Source organism: Acanthaster planci, linkage group LG14 (assembly GCF_054643075.1).
Source record: "Acanthaster planci isolate LZ-2023a linkage group LG14, COTS_SCS, whole genome shotgun sequence".
NCBI classification, from domain to species: Eukaryota; Metazoa; Echinodermata; class Asteroidea; order Valvatida; family Acanthasteridae; genus Acanthaster; species Acanthaster planci.
This window is the reverse complement of record NC_141790.1, coordinates 3,781,242-3,806,329: the sequence shown is the minus strand read 5'-3', so window position 1 is coordinate 3,806,329 and position 25,088 is coordinate 3,781,242. Positions and strand designations below refer to the sequence as shown.

Sequence of the window (25,088 nt, the reverse complement as noted above, 5' to 3'; positions counted from 1 at the left end):
ATCGGAGGCTTTATTGAATGAGATTAGAACACATGTCTGATAAGTACTTACTGCCATGCTCAAAGAAGAACTCGTTTACTGTTATTGGAGCTTAAGCGTTAGGCCTACTTATGCTGACACAAAGGCTTCATTTATTGCAAAATTTAAAATGAGTTTTCACAGTTAACTTCGCCCCATAAAATTGCTTAAATGATGTTCCTTTTCAGCAATTTTAAATTATACAAATACCAGATTAACAGGGAAACCTATACTTTGTCACCACATACTGGTATTGACACCCCTTGTTGATCAAACTTTGCTTCTGTCAAAAGTGGCAATGTCTGTTCACACTCCTGCACTGAGAAGTATCAAGCCAGCTGTGGATTTTGGGGCTGGCAAGGTTGCACCAGCTATAGGTAAGCATGTAATTAAAAACATTTTTGCATCTGTTACGAAAGGATAGGCAAAAAAGACTTATTCGGTTGTATGTTTAAAGACACGTCCCAAAGCATCGCAGACAAAAAGGGACATCAAGCAATTTGGCGTTCCTGAGGGATCAGAGAATTGATTAATTAAAATGGAACTTTTCTATCTAATTTTGCATGATTTGTGTTTGAAGCGTGGATCCGGTGGGATGGAGGGTTAACACCCCCTGTTCTAAGACAAAAAGGTTTAAAAACTGGGGAAAGAAATTTTAAAAATGACTAAGGTAAATTAGAAAACAAGATGGCCTCCCACAGATTCTTCTGACGTGTACGAGATGAGTGTTACAAATACCACTGTAAACAACGTACGGTAATGTTTCATCGTTTCCGCTTGACTGCAAAAATATCAGACATTGACAAAACTTTTGTCTGAACCTCGCTGGGATAAACATTTGGACCCGCCCGTGCGTTTCATATACATGACCACAGACTTGAAATTAATTCCACTGAATCTGGATGTGTCAAAATTATAAGTCTTCAGACAGAAATGAACGAAGAAAAAAGAACCAAAGAAGTGGGAGCAGTAGCAAATTCTATTGGAAATACAGCACTCCTTGAAATGAATTGAAGTGCCTTTTCTCATGAATTTAATTGAGAACACCTTACTGAGGATATCGGTTAGAAAGAAATTAAGTACTTTATCAGCTGATATAATATTCATAGTACATGCAACTATAACATGCGTGATCAAGGAAGCATTAACGCTTACCGACTGTAGATATTCCCTTTACACTTTGCACTGAGGTACCATTCTAATTACAAACAATGCCATCTGAAACTTTCCTTTTGCTCAGGTATAAAACCTGCTACAGTTGTTGCAGTGGATGGAGTGGGGATACTTCTGATGGCTGCCCAACGCGTAAGATTATTTCAACCCAAAATATCTATGTTTGGCCCAAAAGTAACGCAAGTTGATAACATAGTGTGGCGAAACAGGGTAGCTGCGCAGAATGTGTTAAGTCTGGGTAATTAATAATTCAGGCCGTCTAATCATGCATTAAACATGCACGGGGCAACCTATCAGAGGCGCGCATTTCCTCAGGTTTGGGCGCTGGTTCCGTGGTTGCCGGGACTTCTCAAGATGGCAGCGTGCTGACCAGAGCCCTGTGGAGTTGTGTTGTGTTCTGAGTTTCGAGTGTAAATCTGACGTACGACCGCTGGTTGTTGGGGATCCACCTCAAGTGTACCTGGTGCGATCGGTTAGTGTGGTGCTTGTTCTCAGTTGCCGGAGCTGCCGATTATATTAGATCTCTTTGAAGATTGGGGGATTGTTAGACAGTCTCGTTGTTTAAGCAGTGGTAGATTATAGGGTTAGGGAACCCGTGTGAGCCAGTTAATTGGGGAATTAGCGGAGCTTAGACTAGAAGGATTGTGTGTCGTTGGCTATGCTTGGCTATGGCTATGCTTGTTGGCATAGCGACAGTTGGTTGCAGTCCTGGTCTGGGAGCTTGCTTTCCTCGTTGAGGTTTACTGGGTGCAGGTTTCCGTTTAATACAGTCTGGTGAGGACTATTATAATCGCCTTCTTAATCAACTTACCTGTTTTATTTCGTAATAACTTGAAGTGGCTGAGAGTTATTTAAGTCACCTTGAACCTTATAGTTTGGGAACTGTGTTGCTTCGTAAGGCAGTAGAGATTATTGTTATATAAGCCTACCCTGTTGTGTTGTGTAATTGCAAGGATTGTATTTGCTCGTGTGGTCAAGACTTATCGGTTATAAGCCATCGGTAGATTATTTATTTAGACTTGAGGGTTACCCTGATCACCGTGAGGGTTACCCCGATCGCTGTGAGGGTTACCCTGGTCACTGTGAGGGTTGCCTGGTTATTGTGAGGGTTACCCTGGTCGCTCTGAGGTTTACCCTGATCGCTGTGAGGGTTATTCTGGTGTAGGTAAAGGATAACGGTAGGTTAATAATAAAGGGCCCATAAAAAGGTCGAGTATCAAGCATGTAAAAATTGTTTTTTGATTAATAAATGGGCGAAAAAAAAACGTGTCAATGCTTGTCTTGGTTGAATTCGGAAAACTTCAGTCCAACTTCCGGGTGTTTTAGAGGTTATACCGACCAAATGTGTCGCCGCACCGTGCGGCAAACTTGACCTGCATGCAGAAAATGTAAAATTAAGTGTTATTTTCCAATGAATCACGTTTCTTTGTAAGCAGCAATTACGATAGAGTTCGAGTATGCCGTTGTTACAGTGATGAACGATTCTCTGACTCTAATGTCGACGAATGCGACAAATGGTGAGGTTCCTGCACCCTGGTCTGAACTGGTACCACAGCAAATGACCGTAATGACCTGACCTCAATGGCAATGCCATTGCCAAGTTACTGGGATGAAGTTGTGGAGAGAGTTGTAAAGCCATTTGTCGTTGAGCAGAATTCCTAGAACTGTTGTGAATATTGGTAATCACAATATAACCGCAGTCTCTGAAGTCAAGAGTCTGGATGTGATTTTTGACAACAAAGTGAATATGCAATCCCACATCAAGAATGTCTCTCGCTCTGCAATGTATCACCTGTACAATATAAGCAAAATCAAACGTTACTTGGGTCAATCAGCCACGGAGCAGATTATTCATGCACTTTTTACGTCTCGTATGGACTATAGAGGGATCCCAATACGACGCTTTCAGCGTCGATCTGCGCACTTCTGCGTTTGAAAACGAGGCTGTATGAGTCAGCTTCAATTCTTAATACGATCAGACGATTAAAAAGTAAGGAGTTAAAACACAAAATACATAAAGGTATGTTAAATTCAGACTTTTCAGGCTGAAATGTTTTGTGGAAGAGTCTTTCAGGATGACTTGACACGTAAAATCAAAAGAAAAAATAACGACAATTGACCGCGAACTACCGTACCTGCGATGGCCGTGTATCTTGTGCAATGGGCGTGGTTTAAACTGAAGTGGCGTCACACTTACGAATCGGATACTCCACGTACTGTGTAGACTCCGCGGGCGCGCGCGCGCGATGAAGTTCAACACAGAGAGCCTCGGTTTCGATGCAGATATGCACAGACAGCACTAATGTGAAATCCCCCTATTGTAACTCTGTTTTAATTGGTCTATCGGTGTCAGCCCTTGCTCCTTTGCAGAGAGTCCAGAATGCTGCAGCAAGGCTACTCACTAATGGCAAGAAATTTGACCACATTACTTCTGCGCTGATGCAATTACATTGGTTGCCAGTGAAATATAGGGTAATTTTTAAAGAGTGTCTCCTGATCTCTAAATGTCTCCACGACAGTGCTCCAAGTTATTTAAGTGATTTGCTTGCTGTTAGGATTCCTAGTCGATTCACTCGTTCCACCACGGTTACACCATGGATCAATCTCTTTCTTGAGTATGTGTGGTCCAGAACCACACATACTCAAGAAAGAGATTGATCAATGGTGTAACGGCAGTCGTTATACTCATATAGTTCTTTCACCATGAAAACCTTCATGTCACATTTTCAGTTTCTTAGGATTGATTTTAATTATGGTACATGTAGGCTTTATTCATTTATTTATATTTTGATTTACAGCGCCTGGGAGCAGCTTGATAGATTGGGCGCTTTATAAATATCAATTAGTATTATTATTTCTGAACAGGACACTAAAACATAATCCTGTTTGATATGACAATGGGCAACCTTGTTGCCGCCAGAGTGATTACCCAGTATCTCGAGGACACCAGTGACGTAGTTAGGATTTTACTTGGGTGGGGGGGACAAAGGGGGCACCAGCATCTTATGGGGGCACCAGCTTTCAGTGGTTAGGGTTTTTTGGGGAAAGTTTATATTAGCCTTTTTCAACAACATCCATATGTCTGTTTCTTTTTGGGGGGGAGGGGGCACCTCTGGGGCACTGGCATTGAACTCTACCATGACCGGCCTTTCGTTCAGACTTAAGTCCAATTGAGCATGTGTCCGATGATCTCAATCGCCATAACCGGTCACGTCCATCGTCTGGATTAGGAACAGCTCAAGAACTTGCTGCTGCTTGAATTGATTAGGGCAACCGGCAGAAGACTGATCCTGTCCATGCTCCGACGCACCCAAGCGTTTATAACAGTAATGGGAGGGTATACACCATATCAATCAGGTTCAACTCCATTTCAACAATAATTTGTGCCTTTTTAATTTAGTATGCTTATACGTTAAGAAAATGTTGCGTTACTTTTCTGCCAAGCATATTTTCATGGCGGGAATTGCAAAAAACAAACAAACAAAAAAACAAAAAATAAAAACAAAAGATGACATAAGAAAACCACTTCGAGTGTCGCTGTATGTGATTATTCTAGTTTTGGTCAACATTGTTAATTCAAACTTTCAAGAAGGTGTGCTTGTTGTTTTGAATGCTAAATATAAATTCGCTTTCTTTTCTTTCCAACATCTAAAGCCCTATGTTTTGGTAGTAGCCGGTGTCCTAACGGAGGAACATGCGGAACTCCTGATCACTGCAGCTGTACCCGAGGGTACTACTCTCCGAGATGCGAGCGTAAGTAAATACGTTAGAACAAATTCTTTTATATATTAATCAAGCATCAACCACGGACAATAAGCAATTTATGACAGTGACAGTTATGACAATTTATGACAGTGACAGTTATGACAGTTTATGACAGTGTGCCTCACAAGAGACGGTTATAAGGTTACTTTAAACCAATAACGTCTCGTGCATGAGATGTGACCGGCACTGCACACTTCAAGGAAAATGGAATTTTATAACAAAATGATCAGTCAATAACAAAGGTCTGGTAATTAATCAGGATCTAACCCAGAATAATCTTGACAAAAGTCTTTTCGAGAATACAAAGTCTAAGTCAAAGAGTAATATTGACTATACAAACCATATAATGTGTCACGCAGCGTCTTCACGTATAGTCTAAACGTTATGAAACACAATAAGTTGCATCCTGTAACTTGTTTGAATGAATGAATTAGTAATTAGTCCAAACGTCAAGAGTATAGATTTACGGGTCCTACATCATAGTGTCCGATAACATTTATCGTCTGTCACACAATGCCAATCCTAGTTTTTTTAAGTGCCAAACGTATGCTAGAACATTATGGCCAGGGCTCATTGTTACAGATTAAAGTGCAGCTGCAATGGATTTTCGTAGACAAATTGTTTCTGGGACTGTGTACTCTCTTTGTAATGTATGAAAACTATTCACATTCACTATTTACATTCCTATTCGGTTAAATGCATCGAACAATACACTCACAAAATGTACTTTTTAAATTATCCGTATTTACTTGCTAAACTGAGGACAATGTCGTTGTGATGTCATCCAGGGAGGACATGGTTCGGTACGTAGGTTTCTCTGTACAAATTGTGTACCCAAATCCTACTCACTGAAACCATTTTTAGAAAGAATGATTTTAGATTGATTCAGATTGAATAGTCCCTTGTTTTGAGTACGCATCAATGAATCCTTATCCAAAAATGGAAATTTAGTCCAGTAAAGCACGATTTTTGTGTACAAACCAATGTATCATTTAGGCTTGCTTCCTTTGATGACAGTTGAGTTTCCTCAGGAATATGGAACTATTCGTCAACAAAACAAAGACAACAACGCCAAATCACACAAACAAATAAACACACCAACAAACAAGCAAACAGAGCAGGCAGTAAATACTCTTTGAAATGGTGAAATACAAATTGAAAACAATATTATCTGAGACACCTGGGTGTATTTTGAAGGTTTTTTTAATTGAAACAACCGTTAGAGCATCAAATGGAGATTTTCCATAATATAGTACTTTCCGGGTTCCTTAGACTGCAGGTGCCTAAAAGGACTTGTGTTTCCTAATCAATGTAAGATGGACTTTTTCTAACTTTTCTAGAGTTTTATTTATGCATTCTTAGCCTGTACCACCATTGGACACTGTAGTGAGATATCCTGCAGCACTTCGTCAGACCATGAATGTTTGCAATGTGAGGGTGATTACGGCTCACTTGGATCGGCTTACAGGTTGTCATGGAGCAAAAGATATTGCTATCGTAAGTTATAAACAAGAAGAATTTTAGTTAATTGAACAACCGACAAGTCAACATTTTCCTCAAGCTAATAATTGCTATATAGCCTCAAACTGTATTTATACGAAACTATTTAATGGAAGTATAAGAGCATTATAAGAGCATTATGTCATTATGGGTAAAAAGTGATGTTTAACTTGAGAACAACCCAAGTGTGTTTTAGGTCTTACAGGGTCTGCTGTTTTACGTCACACTTATGTTTTTTTCCTACAAATGGTCTCTAAAATTAGTCACGCAATTGTTAGGCAGCATTCAAAAATCAGATAATATACAATACAAGTACATGTACTACCAACTAAATAAATAAAAAATGTAACTAAATAACTAAGAATTAAACCCCCTTTAAATTTAATGCGTCAGACACATATTTTGAGCAAAACTGAGATCTTTTTTTGCTAGCTGGGGCCGCTCACACAATTATGACTAAAGGTGGTTTGGGATTATATTTCCCAGAACAATGTTCGTGGAGGACTGACAGCAATGCTTGCTATCCAGGAACCTGCTCTTCTTACGGGACCAGCTGCCGCTGCAGCACTGGCTTCTCGGGAACAGACTGTAGAACAAGTGAGTGATAAGGTTTACAAATTTACAGAGACCAAGCGTAACGTAAATATATATACCTTGACCAGAATCATGAACTGTGCATTTGTACCCGAGAACTCCGTATGATGCGCGATATGCGGCAAACGGGGACCCCCTTTACTGTGTCTTCTTTAGTGTTGATGGAATTCTTTTCAGATTTCCGAGCGAGGTACGTTAGGCACAATAGCCTTAGTGTAAACAGGGTCCCCCCTTACCGCACATTGCGTTGGGTATCCTAGAACAGTTCTAAACCTTTCATGCAATGCAACCCCTTTCTCGATCCCCTTAACCCATTCATGCTTGGCGTATTTCATTAAGAATTTGTTGGAAACGGGCGATAAGTATCCCTCACAACAAATATCTCCCACCAAGGGCTGAAAGATCTGTATGTTGTTATTTAATTAGTTACACCAAGAATGACCGAAAGTGCTCATTGATTTCCAAACAAAACATGAAGACAGGCACTTAAAAAGTGGAGATGGACGGAACACCCCTAGCTATGACGTTTCAAATAGACCTAAATTATACATAAGAAGACTGAACTCAATACTATAAACTGTCAGATTCTGAGGCTAGGATACACCAATCCCAGCCAGTACACCGCAGTACCTACGCTCGACGTAACTGTGTGTTTACAAAGTCAAATATTCTATGATGTAGAACTAAAATACAGCATTTTCTTGTAGTGAATGGCAGTCATGCACCAATCCTGTCGGAGCACCGTGCCACCCTCATGTCTGGGTCTACGATCTTGGAATCCCCTACAGGCCAGGGCAGTATGGCCACCGTTTATACCAATGTGAACAATTTGGCAAGCCTTAGAGTCCACTGGATAAGCTCCTACCAGCCCACAGGGCTCCCAAGCCTCCCCAGCAGTCGACGTCCATACATCCATAGTGTTAAGCTGGGTGTCGTTAATGCAGGAGTTAGTGCCACTGTGAATCGTGAGTTACGCTTGATGATTACACACAAGCAAAAGAGAGTAGCATCTGTACATAAATTGTTATTGTATTGTATCTGATCGTCACTCTTTGATTAAATTCAAATATATTTACAAGCTTGCTAATATACATACAAACCAGTGGAGCATTCAGTTAGCTTGGACCAGAACTCCTTCCCACCGAGAAAGTTCATGATGCTAAATCCCCCGATAGCGCAGTAGGGGATTGAGGTGCACGGCTATGTTGCAATTAGTAATTTAAGATGGTAGATGTATATTTTGTATCTTCGTTTTTCAGAAGACAAAAAATAGAGCCTGAAAGTTATAAAAGGTCACTCAGCGAGCTTCCGGAACCCTTGCGCGGTCTGCCAATTGGGATGTTACATTGGGCTGTCCTATCACGTTCGATAAGTTTTGGAAGAATGAAACCACCCCATGAAACAGTCATGTTGGAGAATTTTACCATTGTCTTCCTCAAGTAATATTTAGGAAAAGTCACCTAGAGAGTGGTAAAAAACGATTTTTTCACGTCCTGCAATATCGTACTTGGGTCTCCGTGTTCATGCACATTTGTTACCTCCCCGTGCTTTCATGCAAATGAGATTGTACAACGTTGCAAAGATTTACCAACGCGCAGTCGATGGGTTCCAGATCCCGTTGAGTTGACATCGCGCAGTTGTTGTCAGCAAAGGTAAGATAAAATATTAGAATCTTTCGTAAAAGTTGAATATTGCTTTAACTTTATTATCTTATAGATTGTAAAGGTGTGTAAAACATTTTGATTTGTTTTTATTTCGGATTTTCATGACAGACTACCATAAAACTTCAAACTGTAAACGTGCATCTGCGAACGAAACTGCCGCATTGGACTGTTCTTCATGTAGTTTTTAGATTTTCGGAAGTGATGGGTCAATTTTTGGCAGGATATTCCTCTTTTAGGTCAGGTGATTTCTATCTTCTTTAAATTGATATACCAGCAAATATTTTCCAAAGCCTCCTTTCCGAGATGGATTTTAAGAAGTAACTGAACGAAAAATACTACGAATTCTAAACCTTTGCACGTTATTTTTCAACTTTCAGGCTCTACTAAAAACCGGGGGTGGTGGCCTCCGCCCCCTTGGATGTTCCACTGACATTTAGTTCATCTGCACTAAACCTTTTCAGCAGCACAATTTTGCCTTTCAATATTTGTCTCACACTAATGCTGTAATTTGTTACTGTTTTCTACGTGCACCATACACAGGGGGCGGGAGAGTAATATACTCACCAGGTTCCCGTACGTGCACAACAGCGGTAAATAGAGTATCTTTTAATCGAAACCGTCCTGCAACAAATCTGGTATCATGTGAATACACGTTCAGTTTGAGCTACAGTGCCTGGATACCAGCAACAGGAGATGTGTAAGTCAGTCTATTAAGGTAGCCATGGGCTATACGCACTTGTGGGATTGCTCTTTTTTGTTAAGCATAAGAGCCGAGTTACTGATCTTTGGAAAATTTGTAACTGTTGTCTTATATTTTGATTGCATTTCAGACTACGGTCTGACGTGTATTCAACCAGTGGTGGCTACATGAAATTATACAACAGAGACTCAAACAACCGAATCGAGACACGATACTACCGTGGCACAACAAGCTCCGCTTCCTCAACTTTCACCTTTGACTTTGATGACCCTTACCACTGTGTAGATGTTGGCAGAGGATGTAGAGACACAATTTTAAACGCGGGGAATGATGTTACATCTGAGGTTAGGGTATTACCGCGAAGTACTTGATTAACAATTCAATCAAGACGTCTTCAGTTCTGCTACAAAGTTGTACAATTGTGACATGGGATTATGAGATAATGCAGGATCAATATTAAAAGTCGTTTAGCCTCTCCCACCACGAACTTAACACATTAAATGGATTTAATATATATGCTTAGCATTTTACCTCGCGGATGAGAATTTTCTTAATAATAAAACCATAATACAGCCACTTTCGTGATTTACCTCTACAGGTTTTTATATCACCCAGGAAACTCAACTTTCTGTCTGAGATAACACAGAATTTGATTTGATTTGATATTTTGTATTATTTATTGATTTTATAATAAAATGTAACACTGAACACATTGCGTATACATGAAGTAAAATGATTCACAGGCTAGAAAAACTATAGCAGTCCTACATGCGAATATAAAAATGCGTAAAGTCATGCACATAGTTACTTTCCATAGTAGCAAATATTGTGTCAGTTGCAATTGTTACTGAATGTTTTACGGTGACCCTTGTAATCACCTTTTGGCTTTGCAAGGATTTTGCGAGTGGGGCAAAGCAGCCATCAAAGCACATTGATAAACCATAAATTCCTTGGTGTCTTCAAGTCAATTACCGATTTCCATCCTCTGTCTCCCTGTTTTTTTTCGCTTTTCCTGTTTTCTTTTTTTCACCGTTATATATTTAATTCGTTTCAAACTTTTAACGAAAACACCCATGGATTTCAGTTACCCCACAAATGACCTCGACCAATTCTAAAACTCTGTTTTATATCTCCAATTTTACTCTCTTTCTCAGGCATTGATAAGAATCACTTGGCAAGGTTGGTCAGACGATCACGCTGGTATCAAAGAATATGAGCTGGAAGTGCGGCAGCTGTCAGGTAGTCATGGCAACGAGATGACAGAAATCCTTCACAGTCCTGCTGTTTGTAATGGAACCGCCAGCTCTGGACATTCTGTTACCTTGCCTCACGTGGGTGAGTTTGAATAATGAAGATAAACTAGACCCTCTTTGTCAGTTGACACATCAGAAATATTCGCTGAAAATAGCTTCCCGGTAATGTCGTTGGCTCGAACGAGGTATTCGATTTATTTCGACTGTGTACCACCTGATTTTACTTCGTTTGCAATATTATTTTACGATTCTAGCTTCAGTGTGATTCTTTGTTGAAATAAATAATACTACCAGACAGGGCGGTAAATTGAAAAAGCGATATTTTTCATTCCGTTCTGCTCCATGCATTTGTCAATGGTTAAAAAATGCATACCAACATATCTATGGAGATGTAAGCCTACTGCAGGGAAGAAAATAAACGATGTGGACAGATGTTCCTGTTTGTTGTAATAAATTGGAAAATATTCACAATGTGCTAATTCTTTACAATGAAACTAAAGAATTTGCACGTTTCTTTTGAAATACGGTTCAAACCCCACAAGGCAGAATTATTTCTATTACAGAGTAAACACACATATTACAGATCACTCCTTAAAAACCCATGAACATATCAATAATATTAAATTGACAAACAACTTCAATGGAGGGGAAAGAGGGATTTGTTGGATTAAGTAACCAACTCTTCTGCTACATTGTACAGGTGTTTATTCTGTTGTCCTTGCCGTTGTTGACAACGTCAGTAACATCAAACGCAGCAGACGCTTTGTGTTATTTGACAACGATCCCAACGACGTCACCATACTAAGTGATTCGCCTCTGCACGTAGTCTCAGCGACTTCAGAGACCAACTTCACATGGCTGACCAATCTTGAATCCGGCGGAGGGACAACCACTGTGCGGCTTGACTGGACAGGCCATTTCATTAATGCGAATCACCACAACCAAGGATTCTTGAAGCCCATTGGGTCCTATGCTGCCGGTACAATCCATCCTAGTGAGTTTCCTCATTTTAGTATAATGAAGGACTTGTTGTTTCTAATGTCCTGAAAGTTTTACGAATATCTTGCGGTTTCCAGCGCCAATGTCGAAATAATTTCTTTCATTTTTGTTTCTCAAATTTAGGCGATTTCCAGTTTGTTCAAACTAGGGCTTCTTTCTCTGTATTTTATAACCTGTTCTGACAGTTGACCGCAGCCGTTTTTTTTGCAATTCCATCACTTTTCATTGAAGGCCAGCTTATCCAGAAAAACCTGAACTGAATTTTCAGTTGCTGCATTGCTTCTCAGTGCTTTGAAAATATTTGAGTTACGTCATGATTACGCCATCACGTCTGTTTATTTTTCTTATTTCGATGTATTTCAGACCTTTGCAATTTAAAGTGGATGAGTAAGTTTTTTGGAAATAGAAATTTGTATTCATCACTCACCATGAGGATGTCCACAAAAAGCCATAATTTGTCACGTGATATAAACACGTTCCAGGTGTAAAATTTCGCAGGGCGTATATCTACAGAGCTATAACAACATTATGTAGATATGTCATATGTTTAAGTATGAAAAAGTAAGAACTTGAACATGAATTATTTTCAAGATGTATTTCTTTTGCGTTGGGGAACGGGTTTTGCCCTTACCTGACGTATATTAATAAGCACTGTATGCTCAGTGCTTGTCCGAGAGCTTGCGAAAAAAACCTCACAAGCTTACTCATAAGCAGGAGGTCGTGGGTTCGAGTCCCGCCCGAGTAAGCTTGTGAGGTTTGAACATGAACTCCTGGTGGGCCAATATCGAAGGATTTAATCAACTGATCGACTTGATATTTACTGTTCCTGTTCAGACAAGGATAAGACAAGACAAAAAAACATAAGTAATGGCACATTCATGATGTCGGGTTCATCATTCGTCACGTTCAACCACCGTACAGGTGCACTCTACACAGGGCAGGGAACCATGCTTCTGAACAGATAAAGGCAGGGACGAGTAAAACTTGTCACGTTGTCATGAATGATGACTTCATTATTTAGGCCTAAGTACTCTAATATTACGAACTTGACAGGCTCCTTTTCAAAGATCAGAGCATGTGCATAGGGGAATGTTTTTAGATACACACAAGTATTCCAACTTCGCCTGCAAAAGGCAGCCATTTACTGTTCATAGAAATTGAAGTAATTTATTCAGTGCCCTTTCACATTTTACGCTTGAATCTACATGAACACAGATGATCAAGTTCCGTTAGTGTCAGGGATTCAGATTCAAGGTGTCTTTAATGGCGTACATGGCGCTGATTCTGACTTTTTTGTATTATAGATTACGACCAGTACTTTGGGCTGCGAGGCCGTGCAGGTATCCTGAACAAGCTAGGCGTTACACAGTTCCGTGCCTTTTATGATATCGACCACAGCGGTGGTAAGACAACTATCGGTGTGAGTGACAGCAACTCGGACAACTGGAGGAACGAAGCCACAAACACGCAGGCGACATATGACCTGAGCCTAGTGGACGGCGATTCTATACGGTTCTGGGTGGAGGCCAGGGACCTAGCCGGTCACTTTGTAAGGGACAACGTGTTGGTTCACGCTGACTCATCCCCACCTGTTATTGAAGAATTCTGGCTGGTACGAGACGGGGAAGTAAACCTAGCCGCTCATCATTCAGTCAATCTGCATGAAATGAGGTAGAATGGTCATTTCATTACATTGTATTGCCTCATTCAATGTGGCAACACAGTGAATCGTTTCTGCTTTGGTAGGACAAGATTGAATTCCGTCACTGGTATGAGATGCAATTCGGTCAATCTTAGCGCGGCTTTCATTTGCGGGTGATAGTAAAACAAAAAAAAGAAAAAGGTATGAGCCACGTTGCGATTGGTCAGACTGTGATACTTCTGACGACAACACGCAAAATACTTGTGATTTTTATTATTTCAATGAGATACACCGTGAACAAACATCCTAAGCAGACCTCATACCTCATCAAGAAAAGTTGTATGAAATCTGGTTACGCAAATATTTGTAATTACAGAGTAAGTTGGCATAATTGGAATAACTGAAACTTTGCTACAGAGAGTTTGTACATTGCCATCTGTTAGGTTTGTAAAAGGCTTACAGGTTTGGAAGTATTTATCACCAATTTTCTTTCAAGAGTCGACCAAACTGCCGATTGTTTTGCTTCAGATTGCATGCACGTGGTATAACCACAAAGTACATGGATAAAGGTGAAGATACTTTTTGTAACTGCAAAATGTCTTGAACTTGTTTGCATGCATCATGATGGGTCATAAACTCAAACAGCTTGAAGTTTGTCGTATAGCATCTTTTTAAGTAAAGAGAGACGTGCAAAATGACGACTATATTATTCCTTGCATATTCGACCACCGTTGCCACCATGCTTCGTCACTATCATCCACAATGGTAGAGTTGCATGGTCCTTTATTTCGCCATATAATTTTGGAAAATGTGCATTTGACATTGTTATAATGTGTTGAAACGCATAGTGTCTAAAGGCGTGTTGTAACAATCTGCGATTTAGTTTCATAGTTTGACACTTTTTAAAGATATTTAAGCTTTACTATTTTTATTTGAATTACTGTAAATTGAAACAGGTCTTTCATGGAACGTAGTTTTATAACTGATGAGGCCACCATGTATAGATAAGACAGCAACTAAATAAATCAAATTTGGTAAACATCTGCTGAATAGGCCCGCTCGCGAAATGATAATGGTCAGGAAGTAGTTCCATAAACAGTCCTCACTCAATAACTAGTAAGCCTGGACCTATACACACACGTTCGCCTGAAGCCTGGTTGCCATATGGTCATTGGTAATGTAAACGGTCGGCAAGACGTCAAGACGTAGACGTTCGCGGAAGAGACCCTGCGCGATGTCATTCCACCGAAAAATTATACAAAATGGCGTCCGAAACTTCAAACATTTCGCGAAAAAATGCCTCTTGTAGGAGGCAATGTTGCCTCACTGCCACACTGATGCGCCAGTTTGATGTAATTTGTTAAGGGTCAGATTTTTTTGACGATTAGGCTGCATATGAGAAAATGGGCGAAATGAGTGGCAGCATCGGACGAACATTGTTGTAGGCCCGTCACGCCAGCATGTGTGTTTCTATAGGCCTGCTTGGCGACTCAGCGCAGACAGTCGGCAAAATTGAGCCCGATTCAACCCGTCTGGGGCTGGTTTGCATTATGTTCTTGATTTTGTTGCTCTCTGCGTTTCTTACATTGATATCACGGAAAGTAGGCTTACGCCTAAATACTACTATCGACGATAGACATTTATGGTATGCCAATTTTGTCGTACTCCAGTACTCAACGCACCACAGTTAAATACAATGCTAAACACCCTGTTACACTTGTATTGAAAACAATATAGCTAAGAAACGTAAGAAAATCATATGTGGCTTGACAGTTTATGAAAAATCATACAGAGGAGAAATCGTGAACTCACTTTCACTGGCATTTGTAAACTGGAAGATCCGATACTAGCTTCAGGTTCATTTTATTTGTATTCACCAGCCCAGACTCCAAAATGCTGATCAAGCTGTCATCCATATGCCGAGCACAACAGCCTATGACAGGAATTTACTCTTTGATGCACTTCCGTCAGAGTCCTCTTTTCTATTCATCGCTATAGCTGTGTTTGTATCAATACACCTTTGGTGTCCTTCCTTTTTGTAACTTGTAAAATTATCAGTTTACCTGTGCTGGAATAAAACATTTCATACATCTGTGAAAGCCGCTACCGAAGCAAGGGAATGATACGTCAGAGTATGCATAGTACCGTACAACACTGATTGCGTAAGATTCTTTTTTAGTTTGATGAAATGCGTGTGATGTCAAAGATGTGTATTTTCTCTCTACTCTGCCACAGAGTTGTGTTCAGGGCTTACGACATTCACAGCGGTCTAAGAACCATCGAGTGGCGTTTGTTTGAAAACCACACTGGTACTGAGATGGAATATGAACGTCAGACAGTGCCTGCCAGGAAACTTGACATGGTAATAATAATAATGAGTATTATCCACCATCAGTGGTGGTCAGGGAGCTGCATCATTCCTGCTCCTCAGGTTAACCCTGAAGCCATATATCCAAGCGCAGATAATTTGTCAAACACAGCAACCAACTCTACTCTCACAGGTGACTTACATGCCTACTTTCATAAGTTGTCGAAAATGGCAAGTGGGAGTAAAGTCATATGCTCAACATATCGGGTGACCTCAACAGGATGATTTTTAAACAGTTAAAGTAGAAAGTATTACTACTTTGCTTTCCACGTGTTGTCTTGGTATTCTTCAGGACTCTGCAGACTGTAATCCCGTCGATTGTCTCTGTACCCCGATTGGTGACTGCTATGCCGCAGACTACAGTTTCAGTCCAACAAACGATCTTGGCACTCACGACCATAATTACTTCATCGCGTTGACCGTTACGAATCAAGCAAGACTTGTAGCTACCCAGACGTTGAAGGTATGTGTGCGCGTGTCATTTAGGTATTAAATACACTCGCAAAGTAGTTTCATAGCTATTATCTTCCAGGAGAAGTTTGAATGTAATGCAAATTTAAGTGTCTATAAAAAGAAACTGAATGACATAAAAATGACTTAAGACCAAAGAATGGGGCGCACTCCACACCAATGTTTAGCATCAAATTCCAAAACAAGAGGAGCAGTATGATATGATCCTTGTAATACTATGATCCTTATGATGACCTTGCCTTACTGCAATGATTGTTAGATAACGGTAGACACATCACCACCTAAAGCTGGTGTGGTGCATGATGGGATACCTGGGTCTAATGAGGTGGACTTCCAGGAAGGCAATGACCTCACAGCTCACTGGCAGGGGTTCTTTGACAAGGAGAGTGGAATCAAGTTCTACCAGTATCTGTTTAGGGATTCCTGCTGGACTAGCCCTAGCAGTGTAAGGGATGTGGTAAGTTGTACGTGGATCTCTCTTCTCAATTGTGTTTTCTTCGCAAAGATGTAAATTTGAATAATTTGCAGATTTTAATGAGTCTTGAATGAGCCATTTTTTCAGCCTTGGAGTGAAGAAAAACAGAATATTCTTTAAACTTATTTCGATACATTTGAAAATGGAATCTTTGAAAGAAATGGTAGAAGTTCAACCGTTCGTATTTTTACGGGCTGTTATATAAAAATGTCATTCAAGTTAAGATGCTTAAAAAGTAAAGCACGTTCGTATTATTTCATATTGTTATATCTTACCGAAGCACAATTAAGACTTTCTCCCATTAAGATGAAATGTCAGTGGTATAATATCAATCTTTTTTAGATGACAAGAACTACCTCTACACATGCTAGTTGGACTGCACCCTCTCCTGGCCGGTACTATGTCACCGTCATTGCTTACAATCGAGCTTTTGAGCCCTCAAAGGCTGTCTGTTCTGACGGTGTGGTGATTGATACAAGCCCTCCTCAGTTGTCACAGATCGCTATCAGCTACGCTCGGATGTGGCCCGGTCTGGCCAAGGATGGTAAGGGTCGAGTGTGGTTCATTGACGAGCACCGCAGGAAGATGGAGCTGATGGATGCATTGAGTGGATGCAGGTTCGTGCGTTCGTGAACCAGAATATGCTGAATGTTTTCTATTGGGAATTGATCAACAGAATAATGTTAATGTCTTTGAGCAAAGACCATTGAATCATTGCCAGCTGATTTAACCTCATTAGAATGGCATTGAGACACAAAATCGAGGTTTTTCGCCCGTTGGGAAATAGAATTTCGTCCCATTTAGGTTACATTACAAATTTCAAGACCATAAAACCATCAGTAAGATAATGGTCCGTTTTGGTTCATCACAATCAGTGTCCAATCATTTTGTCTACTTTGCATCAACAACTGATTTGCCATTCTGATTTTGCTTCTATTAGCTTCTCGAGTTTGCTCTTAAATTATCCAACCCATTGTTCTCTGCCACTCCATCTGCCCACTCTTGGCTACCCCAATGTTTGAATATCTCGTGTTGTTCTTGTACCCATACAGTTCCAAGGCTGCTGTGGTAGAAGATTTGTCTGTTTATCCTGAGATGGTCGGCACCAACGACTCATCAGCAATACTCCAAGGAGACTTGGAATGCCTCTGGATCTCGGCCATTCAACACAGACTATTCCTTCCAACCCATAAACATGTACATATTTTAATTAAAATAATTGGATACGATTGTTAACAGTTTCCCCAAAATAAGATCACACATATTCCGGGAGACGATACTTTCATGTTCTCCCCAAATATTGATCAGGGGAACGTGTGCAATATAATTTTTAAAACAAATGGGCAAACCTTGATACTCAATTATGGAGTGTCATTTATTGCAGGTTGTTCCGTCAAAATGCATGTAAGAATGGAAAGCAAAAACAATATAAAGAACAGATTTAAAGTCAAATTCCCATGCAGACCTTTAACTGAAGATGAACAAAGTTGCAATACGTTCGAAGAAAAAAACATACATCTGAACAGGGATGATTAGTGGAACTGATAATGAGGTGAAACTATTTTCAAGAATCACTTTTATACAAAAAAGAGCTGTTTTCATATGTCAGTCATTTTGATGATGTGTAATAATGGATAATATTGCTTTAATGGCTTTGTAATATCCATGACAGGTGACCATCTCATGGACTGGGGACGATGTAGAGAGCTCCATTTATGACTATGAAATTGGTCTGAGCACCGACCCTTTAAATCCGACCCCTGACCTTGTGACATTCACGTCTACATCAGGTCATGATCACTTTGTGATGTACCATCCCCATATCAGCCAAGGAGCTGTGTTCTACTTAGCTCTAAAGGCAACCAACAAGGCCCAGCTGTCTACGTTGAAGGTATAATAATGGACTGATCACAGAAGAAAATTTCATTCAATAATCATCCTCACAGACTATGCTCCATGGACTATTTCACAGCTCTGTCCTGGATTTTACCCCCCTTACTTGCCTGATCTTTTAAAACTTAAATGCATTTAATACACTTATTATAAAGACTTCTGTGACTCTCAATTCGATCCGACGTTGTCTTTATGATCATTTGAATATGGCCTCATTCGTGTCTGCCTACATGCAATGAGCGTGTTATGCATCACCGAGTAAAATAGGCTTTTGGCTTTGTTCTCTCGGAAAAACTCGCTTAAACCATATTTTCGATTTTTACAAAAATAGGTATCAAATGGACTGTAAGACTTTGCTAGAAAAACCCCTGATGGCTCGGTGTGGAAAAAAAAGAAAGTGACGTTATCGCCCCAATAAAATTGCTCGGGGAAAACAGATCACGCCCCAGTTTTTCTATGTTAAATAATGTATTCGAGGCCTTTATTATGTGTGTGATTTTTAATTTTCACTCTGGAAAATACAAAGACGAGTGCAAGCTGCTTGCTGGTGAGAGTGACCTGAAATATGATTCTGCTTGGAGTGCAACATTAGGCCCTCAAACGTTATCCCACTCTGTGTAAAATAAATGACACGTGGAAGCCAGGTTGGCTGTGAAAGAGAAAATATAAGATAGGCCTACACTGTAGGCCTACATGTGGGTTGTTTTGAAACTGACGTAAATGTCCATTTTGCATATTTTTCATGTTGCAGGTTATCGGTCCCATCACAGTAGATACCACCCCACCCATGTTTGTTGGACGTGTCTCATTTCATGTGGAAGGTGACTACTTGATTGCTGAATGGGGAGAGGATGGCTTCATTGATGATGAAGACACCGACCTGAGATACCAAGTTGCCGTCAGTTTGTCAAAGCTAGATATGGGTGATTAGTCCTTTCGTATTTGATTCTATTCAGCGCCTATTATATTGGGTCATTTCTGGTCAATATACTGACCTATGTAATCCAAAAGTGCTGAAACATTGTTCTCAAGTAATGCAAACAATTCATGTACCTACCGTTTTAAATCACCTATTTCCCCCAAGAATCTTACATGATAACACTGAAACATAAGTGACTGTTTTTCGGAAAATGACCCGCTGATCAAAATCCTGGTATCTGGCACACTTAACCATAATGACGAATGTTAGTAAGACCTAGTTGTACATCTTGGTCCAGAAATAAATACCTCTCCGTGTGTTTATTTTCCATTGGCCTTGCACGATTACATTCAGTATTATGTGCGCGAAAGTTCAAACAAGAGCATTAATTTCGGTCATTGGAAAGTAAAGGCTTTATTGGTTATACCTAAGTATGTATATCTATGACCATATAGAAGTGAGTTGGCCTTGAACTTGAAGGAACCTATTAGTGTTCAGACTCAAACCCTGTGATGATTTGACTGTGATGAATGCGCTGCATTTTGACGAGTCCTTGAGTAGATGCCAGATCGTGTTATAAACTGAAAATGTCAATGCAGCTACTGTGAATGACATGGCCCTGGGCTTCACGGACGGGGAGGAAGGGGAATAGAACAAAATAGCATGAAGAGCCTATTTCCAAAACGAGATGAGGGTCATTCTCGGAATTTCACATTCTTTTTGTTGCCTCCAGCCAGTTTCTAGGGGTTTTACAGGGTAAAAACTATTCACTGAGTAAGAAGAGTGAAAAATAAGGGAGACCTGGTACACTCTATTTTGTTCTCATATATTCAAGAATTGTGGAAACGTCAGTCAATATTTGAATGGTGTATATCTCATCGGGGAGTGAAACCCTTCAAATGGTTAAGAAAAAGAGAAGAAGAAAACAGAATGAAAACCATCATTATTGGTGAATTCGAAAGTGTCCCTACCACAGTCAATGGTTTGCCAGTTTGGTGCTGATATGTGCTTTGCCCCCCCCCCGAAAAAAGTGGCGACGCCCATGGATAATGGGTGTTTGGATTATTTAACAATATGAAAATGGTCTTCATACCGTTTTCTTGTATTTAATACATGTATTAAGGACTGATTTCAAAAATCACAATGAAACAAAATACCATAAAACCTTTTTAGCCTGCCTTTATGACGGGTATTCATGTGCGCTATTCCAGGGATCAGCCCAGATACCACGGAGATCCCCACTTTCCAATGGGAGAAAAGCTACAGAATTGGCCCGTGTTTGACGCAATCATCGTGTGCCGCATTCTCATTGGATGACCTAGACTGGCATCTCCATGGTGACCATGAGTATTACGTGTCAGTAAGAGCGCAGAATGGTGCTGGATTGGCAACAGTGGGGACCTCATCCGTGTATAGACACATCGTGCAGTTGCCGTCTGTGGGTGTTGTATTGGACGTTGCTCCCCCTGGAGAGGAAGTGGCTGTAAAGTTCGGGGTAATAATGCCCTTCTCTAAAATCCGATTGCTTGTAACAGTCGATGGGCTGCTAAAAAATCACAGAATTAGGAAGTTGCAATCCGTATTGAGCTTACCCCTGTTAAGCTAATCTTAAGAGCTCTGAATCTCTTTCTTTAATTATATATTTCCGTAGCAATTCATGAAATGTTTTAACTCACCCACATACGAAATATCTCACTTTGAAACAGGAAATCAATTAATACTTCACAATACAAGAGTAGGGCATAAAAAGTATATGATTGTTTTACTGGATACTGAACTAACAGTGTGAAATTCAGTTCTTGATTTTGACCAGTCATTGATCCTCTGAATTAATCCTCTGCAACAGATTGCTAAGGACATTGACGTACAAATGAATACTACAAGCATTTCAGCTCGTTGGTTTGGCTTTGATCATCCTCATCTTAATATCAGCTATGAGATTGCAGTCGGATCAGGACGGGATGATTTATCAGATGTCACTCATGGTTTTGTCAATGTCGGCAGTGCAACATTCTATTGTCTGAATGGACTGGATCTAACTCCATTGACGGTAATGTGGACAGAAATTAAATTTGGAAGGAAAACTGCACCTTTCTTGAAACATGTAGTCATGTTAGAAAATTAAGGAAAGACTATTGTCTTTCTATAGGGTCCAAAGTTGCCTATATCTCCCAACATTATCTAAAGTTTATGATTTTGCCATTTAAAACTGACAGACATACTACGTGACTATCCGTGCGAAATCGGAAGCTGGTAGTGTCAATATTACATCAGATGGTGTCAAAATCATACAAATGGGTGAGATACTGGAGGAAGCCACAATCAAAGATGGACTAGGCTGTGGTCAAGATGAAGGTAAAGCCTTTAGCATTTTATTTGTTCGGTTCCACACTGATTTTTTCTAAAAATCGAAGCACGTGAACGTTATCTGATACTTGCTGTTACTTTTCGGGCTTGATACCCTGCATTTAGATCTCGTTTCCCTTATTAACCCTTACAGGGCTTAACCGTTATCTTAGGGAGTTATGGTTAAACTCTCTCTTTACCAATGAATCTCATATCATCAATATCAGCGATACCTGGTGCTGCACTGGAATCGAGCCAGCCACTCGATCCTGTTAAATTCGGTGACCGATAGGTTAAGACATCTGCACTAGTCTGCAGATAAGGCTGCAGATAAGCTTTTGATTTTGCTGTTCACAAAATTTGTGAACATTTAATGTCGGGTAGCACAGAATACAGTGTAAAATGGTCGTCAGTTTAAGGGGAAAATAACCGTATCATTGGACCCTTCCTCAAGATCTCTCCCCATTTCATAATTAGCAACTTCTTTAATCTTTTTTGCAGCATCAGTTCATCCAGGGTTGTCCCATCACTCACCTCCTGCCGATCACACCTGTCAGGACGACATCACCTACCAGTCCTCTACCTCAGACATCTCAGCTCGTTGGACCATCCCTGAGATGCTGCAGCCTTTTGTGACCAACGTCGTCTGGACGGTTGAACGAGAGATTGAAGCATACCAAGGTTAATGCAAGTTAGAAACAAAGTTTGGAGGAATAACAGTTTAATAAGTTTGATCCCAAGTAATCATTTTTGCTGAGCAAAGTTTCATTCTGTTCAAGGAAACTTACTAAATAAGCAAAACTGCGAGAAGGATATTAAGGATCGTCAAGAGAATTTTAACTTAGTTATTGACTTTGGTGATAAATTGGTTTATTTCCCCATAGATGGTGAGAACACAACGTTGGAATGGATCCCAGTGCTTGGTGATCAAGATCTTGGCATGACATTCCATCATCTTAGTGCTGGTATAGGGTTTCAAAATGGAGGCCACTACAGATCAAAGGTAGTAGAAAGCAACAGCTTACAATTACCTTTATATGTGCCCTGCCAAACCTACTGATTGGAGCCATGAAATTGAATGTGAATGTTCATCGGTTCATGCAGTGTACTTATAACGCAGTTCTTGTAACTGACCTTTTTTGCCCCATTTAACTGACGTTATTTGCAATTTTTGTAACACTGTTGTTGGGGATTTTTGTGCCTTTCGGAGAAGGCACAAAATGAAATTAAAATTGATACGAAAAGCTTGTTGCACATTTAATGACGCAAGTTATACTTCCAAAGTAACTTCAAATCTTGAATCTTTTTACTATGTATGAATGTATAGATTTAGTTCAAAAGTAAACACTCTGGAATCCATTGATTAATGTCAGGAAATTATATTCGGCAGGTTCAGTTCTGTCATGTTGGCGTTTGCTTCCGCCCTATTGTGACTGATGGGTTCTGGGTATTGTCCGAACCTCCTGAGGTTGGTCAGGTCACAGTCAGCAACATTGAGACTACACAAGGCAGGACAGAGATCCACGTGACCTTTCAGCCTTTTGCCCATGACTACGTCCGTCACGATGACCCTCAGGAATTGATGGATTTCTATGAGTGGAGCATTGCTCAGGATGGCAGTGATGGAGCCCTGCTGAACCAGTGGAAAAGGATTGAAGATTTGATGATCGCTACAAACGTGGTAAGATTTTTCCAGGATTTTAATCAAAATGGTCGTTTATGTGCATACACATTGAATTTCCGTTAAATCCAAAGTTACCGAGGCACCATTTCAAAATTCCTATCGGGTAGGTGTCAGACAGAACGATCCAACCGATACATTTATTATCGCTGGCTATCAGGTTAAGTGTTCTCAAGTGACCAATTCTAACTGATAAATGCCTTTTTATTGTATTACTCCCAAGGCTATGTGGTTTCAGTGGAGCAACACCCCCACCATTATTCACTCAACACAAGTCATTGTTATCAGTCAGATGGCCCTGTCATCTGACATTGTCAACCAATAGAAATTTGAAATGATGCCAAACGGACTTATTGTATACCCCGGTAGCCTTCGCTGAAAAACGTCGTCATTCGAACGAGAGAAATGTTTGAGCCACTTAAAAGATTGCCATATCAAGTTTTAAACATTTAATACGAATTGATGATACGAGTACTTACTTTGCTTTCTCAAAAGGTCTATTTCACTGCGTCGTACAGCGGACTTTTGGACCTGGATATTTGTCATCGGTTATCAGTCAGGGGCTACAACAAGGCTGGTCTGTCATCCATAGCCAGCTCTGAGATCGTAGATTGTGATGAAATGAAGACGCTCATCGTCCCCCATGTTGTAATTGATGCAGATCGTAAGTATATCTTTCAGATTCAGCTGTATAAAGTGTTTTTTCTCTCATTCTCAGGGACAAGTCTAATACAATATTACATAAAGATGAAAGTGGCTGAAATCAACCTGTTATTCAGGAACCAGTATAGCACTCTCTGCGCAGATAAATTCAGCTACACTGCATACTTTTCCCATTTAAGCCTTCCGAGTCTCTAAGGATAGAAATCAATCAGTCGCAAGACACTATTTTTGCCTATTACAACTTAAACTAACTGTGTTTGGTGGTCACAATCACCGCTCTCATAGTCTGAATAGATAAATGGAGGTCCCCTGAATAAATACAGGAAAAATTGAAGCACTCTGGCAATTTACATGTATTTTAATCAGTTGTAAGTCCCTCAAATGATTCTGTTTTTAGAAATCTGGTTTTCAATGCTTCAGAAGAAATATTCGTGGCATTTCCTGTAGAAAAACTCTTGGGGTTAATACACCAGAAATTGTCCGTAACTCCAAAATCAAAACTCATTTTAACAAATGTGCTTTTTTCACAACACGAGGACTCCCTTTTTTATCAGATAAAGTCAGTTTTGATCAGAATGCGTTGTGGCCGGAACCAGACAAGAACTATATTTCATCCACATCCTCCTTATCGGCCGTCTGGCCCACACTGCGTCACAGGGCCTACGTCTGGGGAGCCATTGAGGACACTGGATCTACTAAATTTGGAGATTTGGACAGTGGTCTGCAGTATCCATGTGATCACCCTCACGTGAAGGCCTGCGGGGATACAGGTATGGATCACCCGAGAGTAAAAGATTTGGGAAAGGGATTGCTGTAGTGGAAGTTAAGAGAGAAATGAATTCTAATATTCACTTGGGTTGATTTGCTTAAAAACGTGTTGGAGGCATTGCCAAAACTTTAGCAATGAGAAGTATATAGTTTAAATAATTACTATGCCACTCTCACTCTTCGGTTAATTATTCAT

General features: G+C 40.2%; 1 protein-coding gene across 4 annotated transcripts in view; it reads left to right on the top strand.

Moving 5' to 3' along the window:
* LOC110986986 (uncharacterized) overlaps positions 1–25,088 on the top strand; it is a 67,917-nt gene that overhangs the window by 23,919 nt on the left and 18,910 nt on the right. For 3 of the 4 annotated variants that reach the window (XR_015427673.1, XM_022249358.2, XM_022249357.2), the window contains 26 exons: positions 312–395; positions 1,259–1,323; positions 4,846–4,944; positions 6,319–6,453; positions 6,943–7,053; positions 7,758–8,015; positions 9,255–9,411; positions 9,545–9,758; positions 10,569–10,749; positions 11,368–11,661; positions 12,971–13,337; positions 15,544–15,670; positions 15,969–16,139; positions 16,407–16,604; positions 16,965–17,239; positions 17,675–17,819; positions 18,295–18,513; positions 19,267–19,438; positions 20,646–20,929; positions 21,281–21,484; positions 21,651–21,789; positions 22,282–22,461; positions 22,665–22,783; positions 23,171–23,461; positions 23,957–24,125; positions 24,679–24,894. Coding sequence is in view for 3 of the 4 variants with exons in the window: in XM_022249358.2 (XP_022105050.2) it covers positions 312–395; positions 1,259–1,323; positions 4,846–4,944; positions 6,319–6,453; positions 6,943–7,053; positions 7,758–8,015; positions 9,255–9,411; positions 9,545–9,758; positions 10,569–10,749; positions 11,368–11,661; positions 12,971–13,337; positions 15,544–15,670; positions 15,969–16,139; positions 16,407–16,604; positions 16,965–17,239; positions 17,675–17,819; positions 18,295–18,513; positions 19,267–19,438; positions 20,646–20,929; positions 21,281–21,484; positions 21,651–21,789; positions 22,282–22,461; positions 22,665–22,783; positions 23,171–23,461; positions 23,957–24,125; positions 24,679–24,894 (4,874 nt within the window). In the remaining variant the exon portion in view is untranslated. The remainder of the gene's footprint in view (positions 1–311; positions 396–1,258; positions 1,324–4,845; positions 4,945–6,318; positions 6,454–6,942; positions 7,054–7,757; positions 8,016–9,254; positions 9,412–9,544; positions 9,759–10,568; positions 10,750–11,367; positions 11,662–12,970; positions 13,338–15,543; positions 15,671–15,968; positions 16,140–16,406; positions 16,605–16,964; positions 17,240–17,674; positions 17,820–18,294; positions 18,514–19,266; positions 19,439–20,645; positions 20,930–21,280; positions 21,485–21,650; positions 21,790–22,281; positions 22,462–22,664; positions 22,784–23,170; positions 23,462–23,956; positions 24,126–24,678; positions 24,895–25,088) is intronic. The other variant, XM_087145744.1, reaches the window with a different exon arrangement.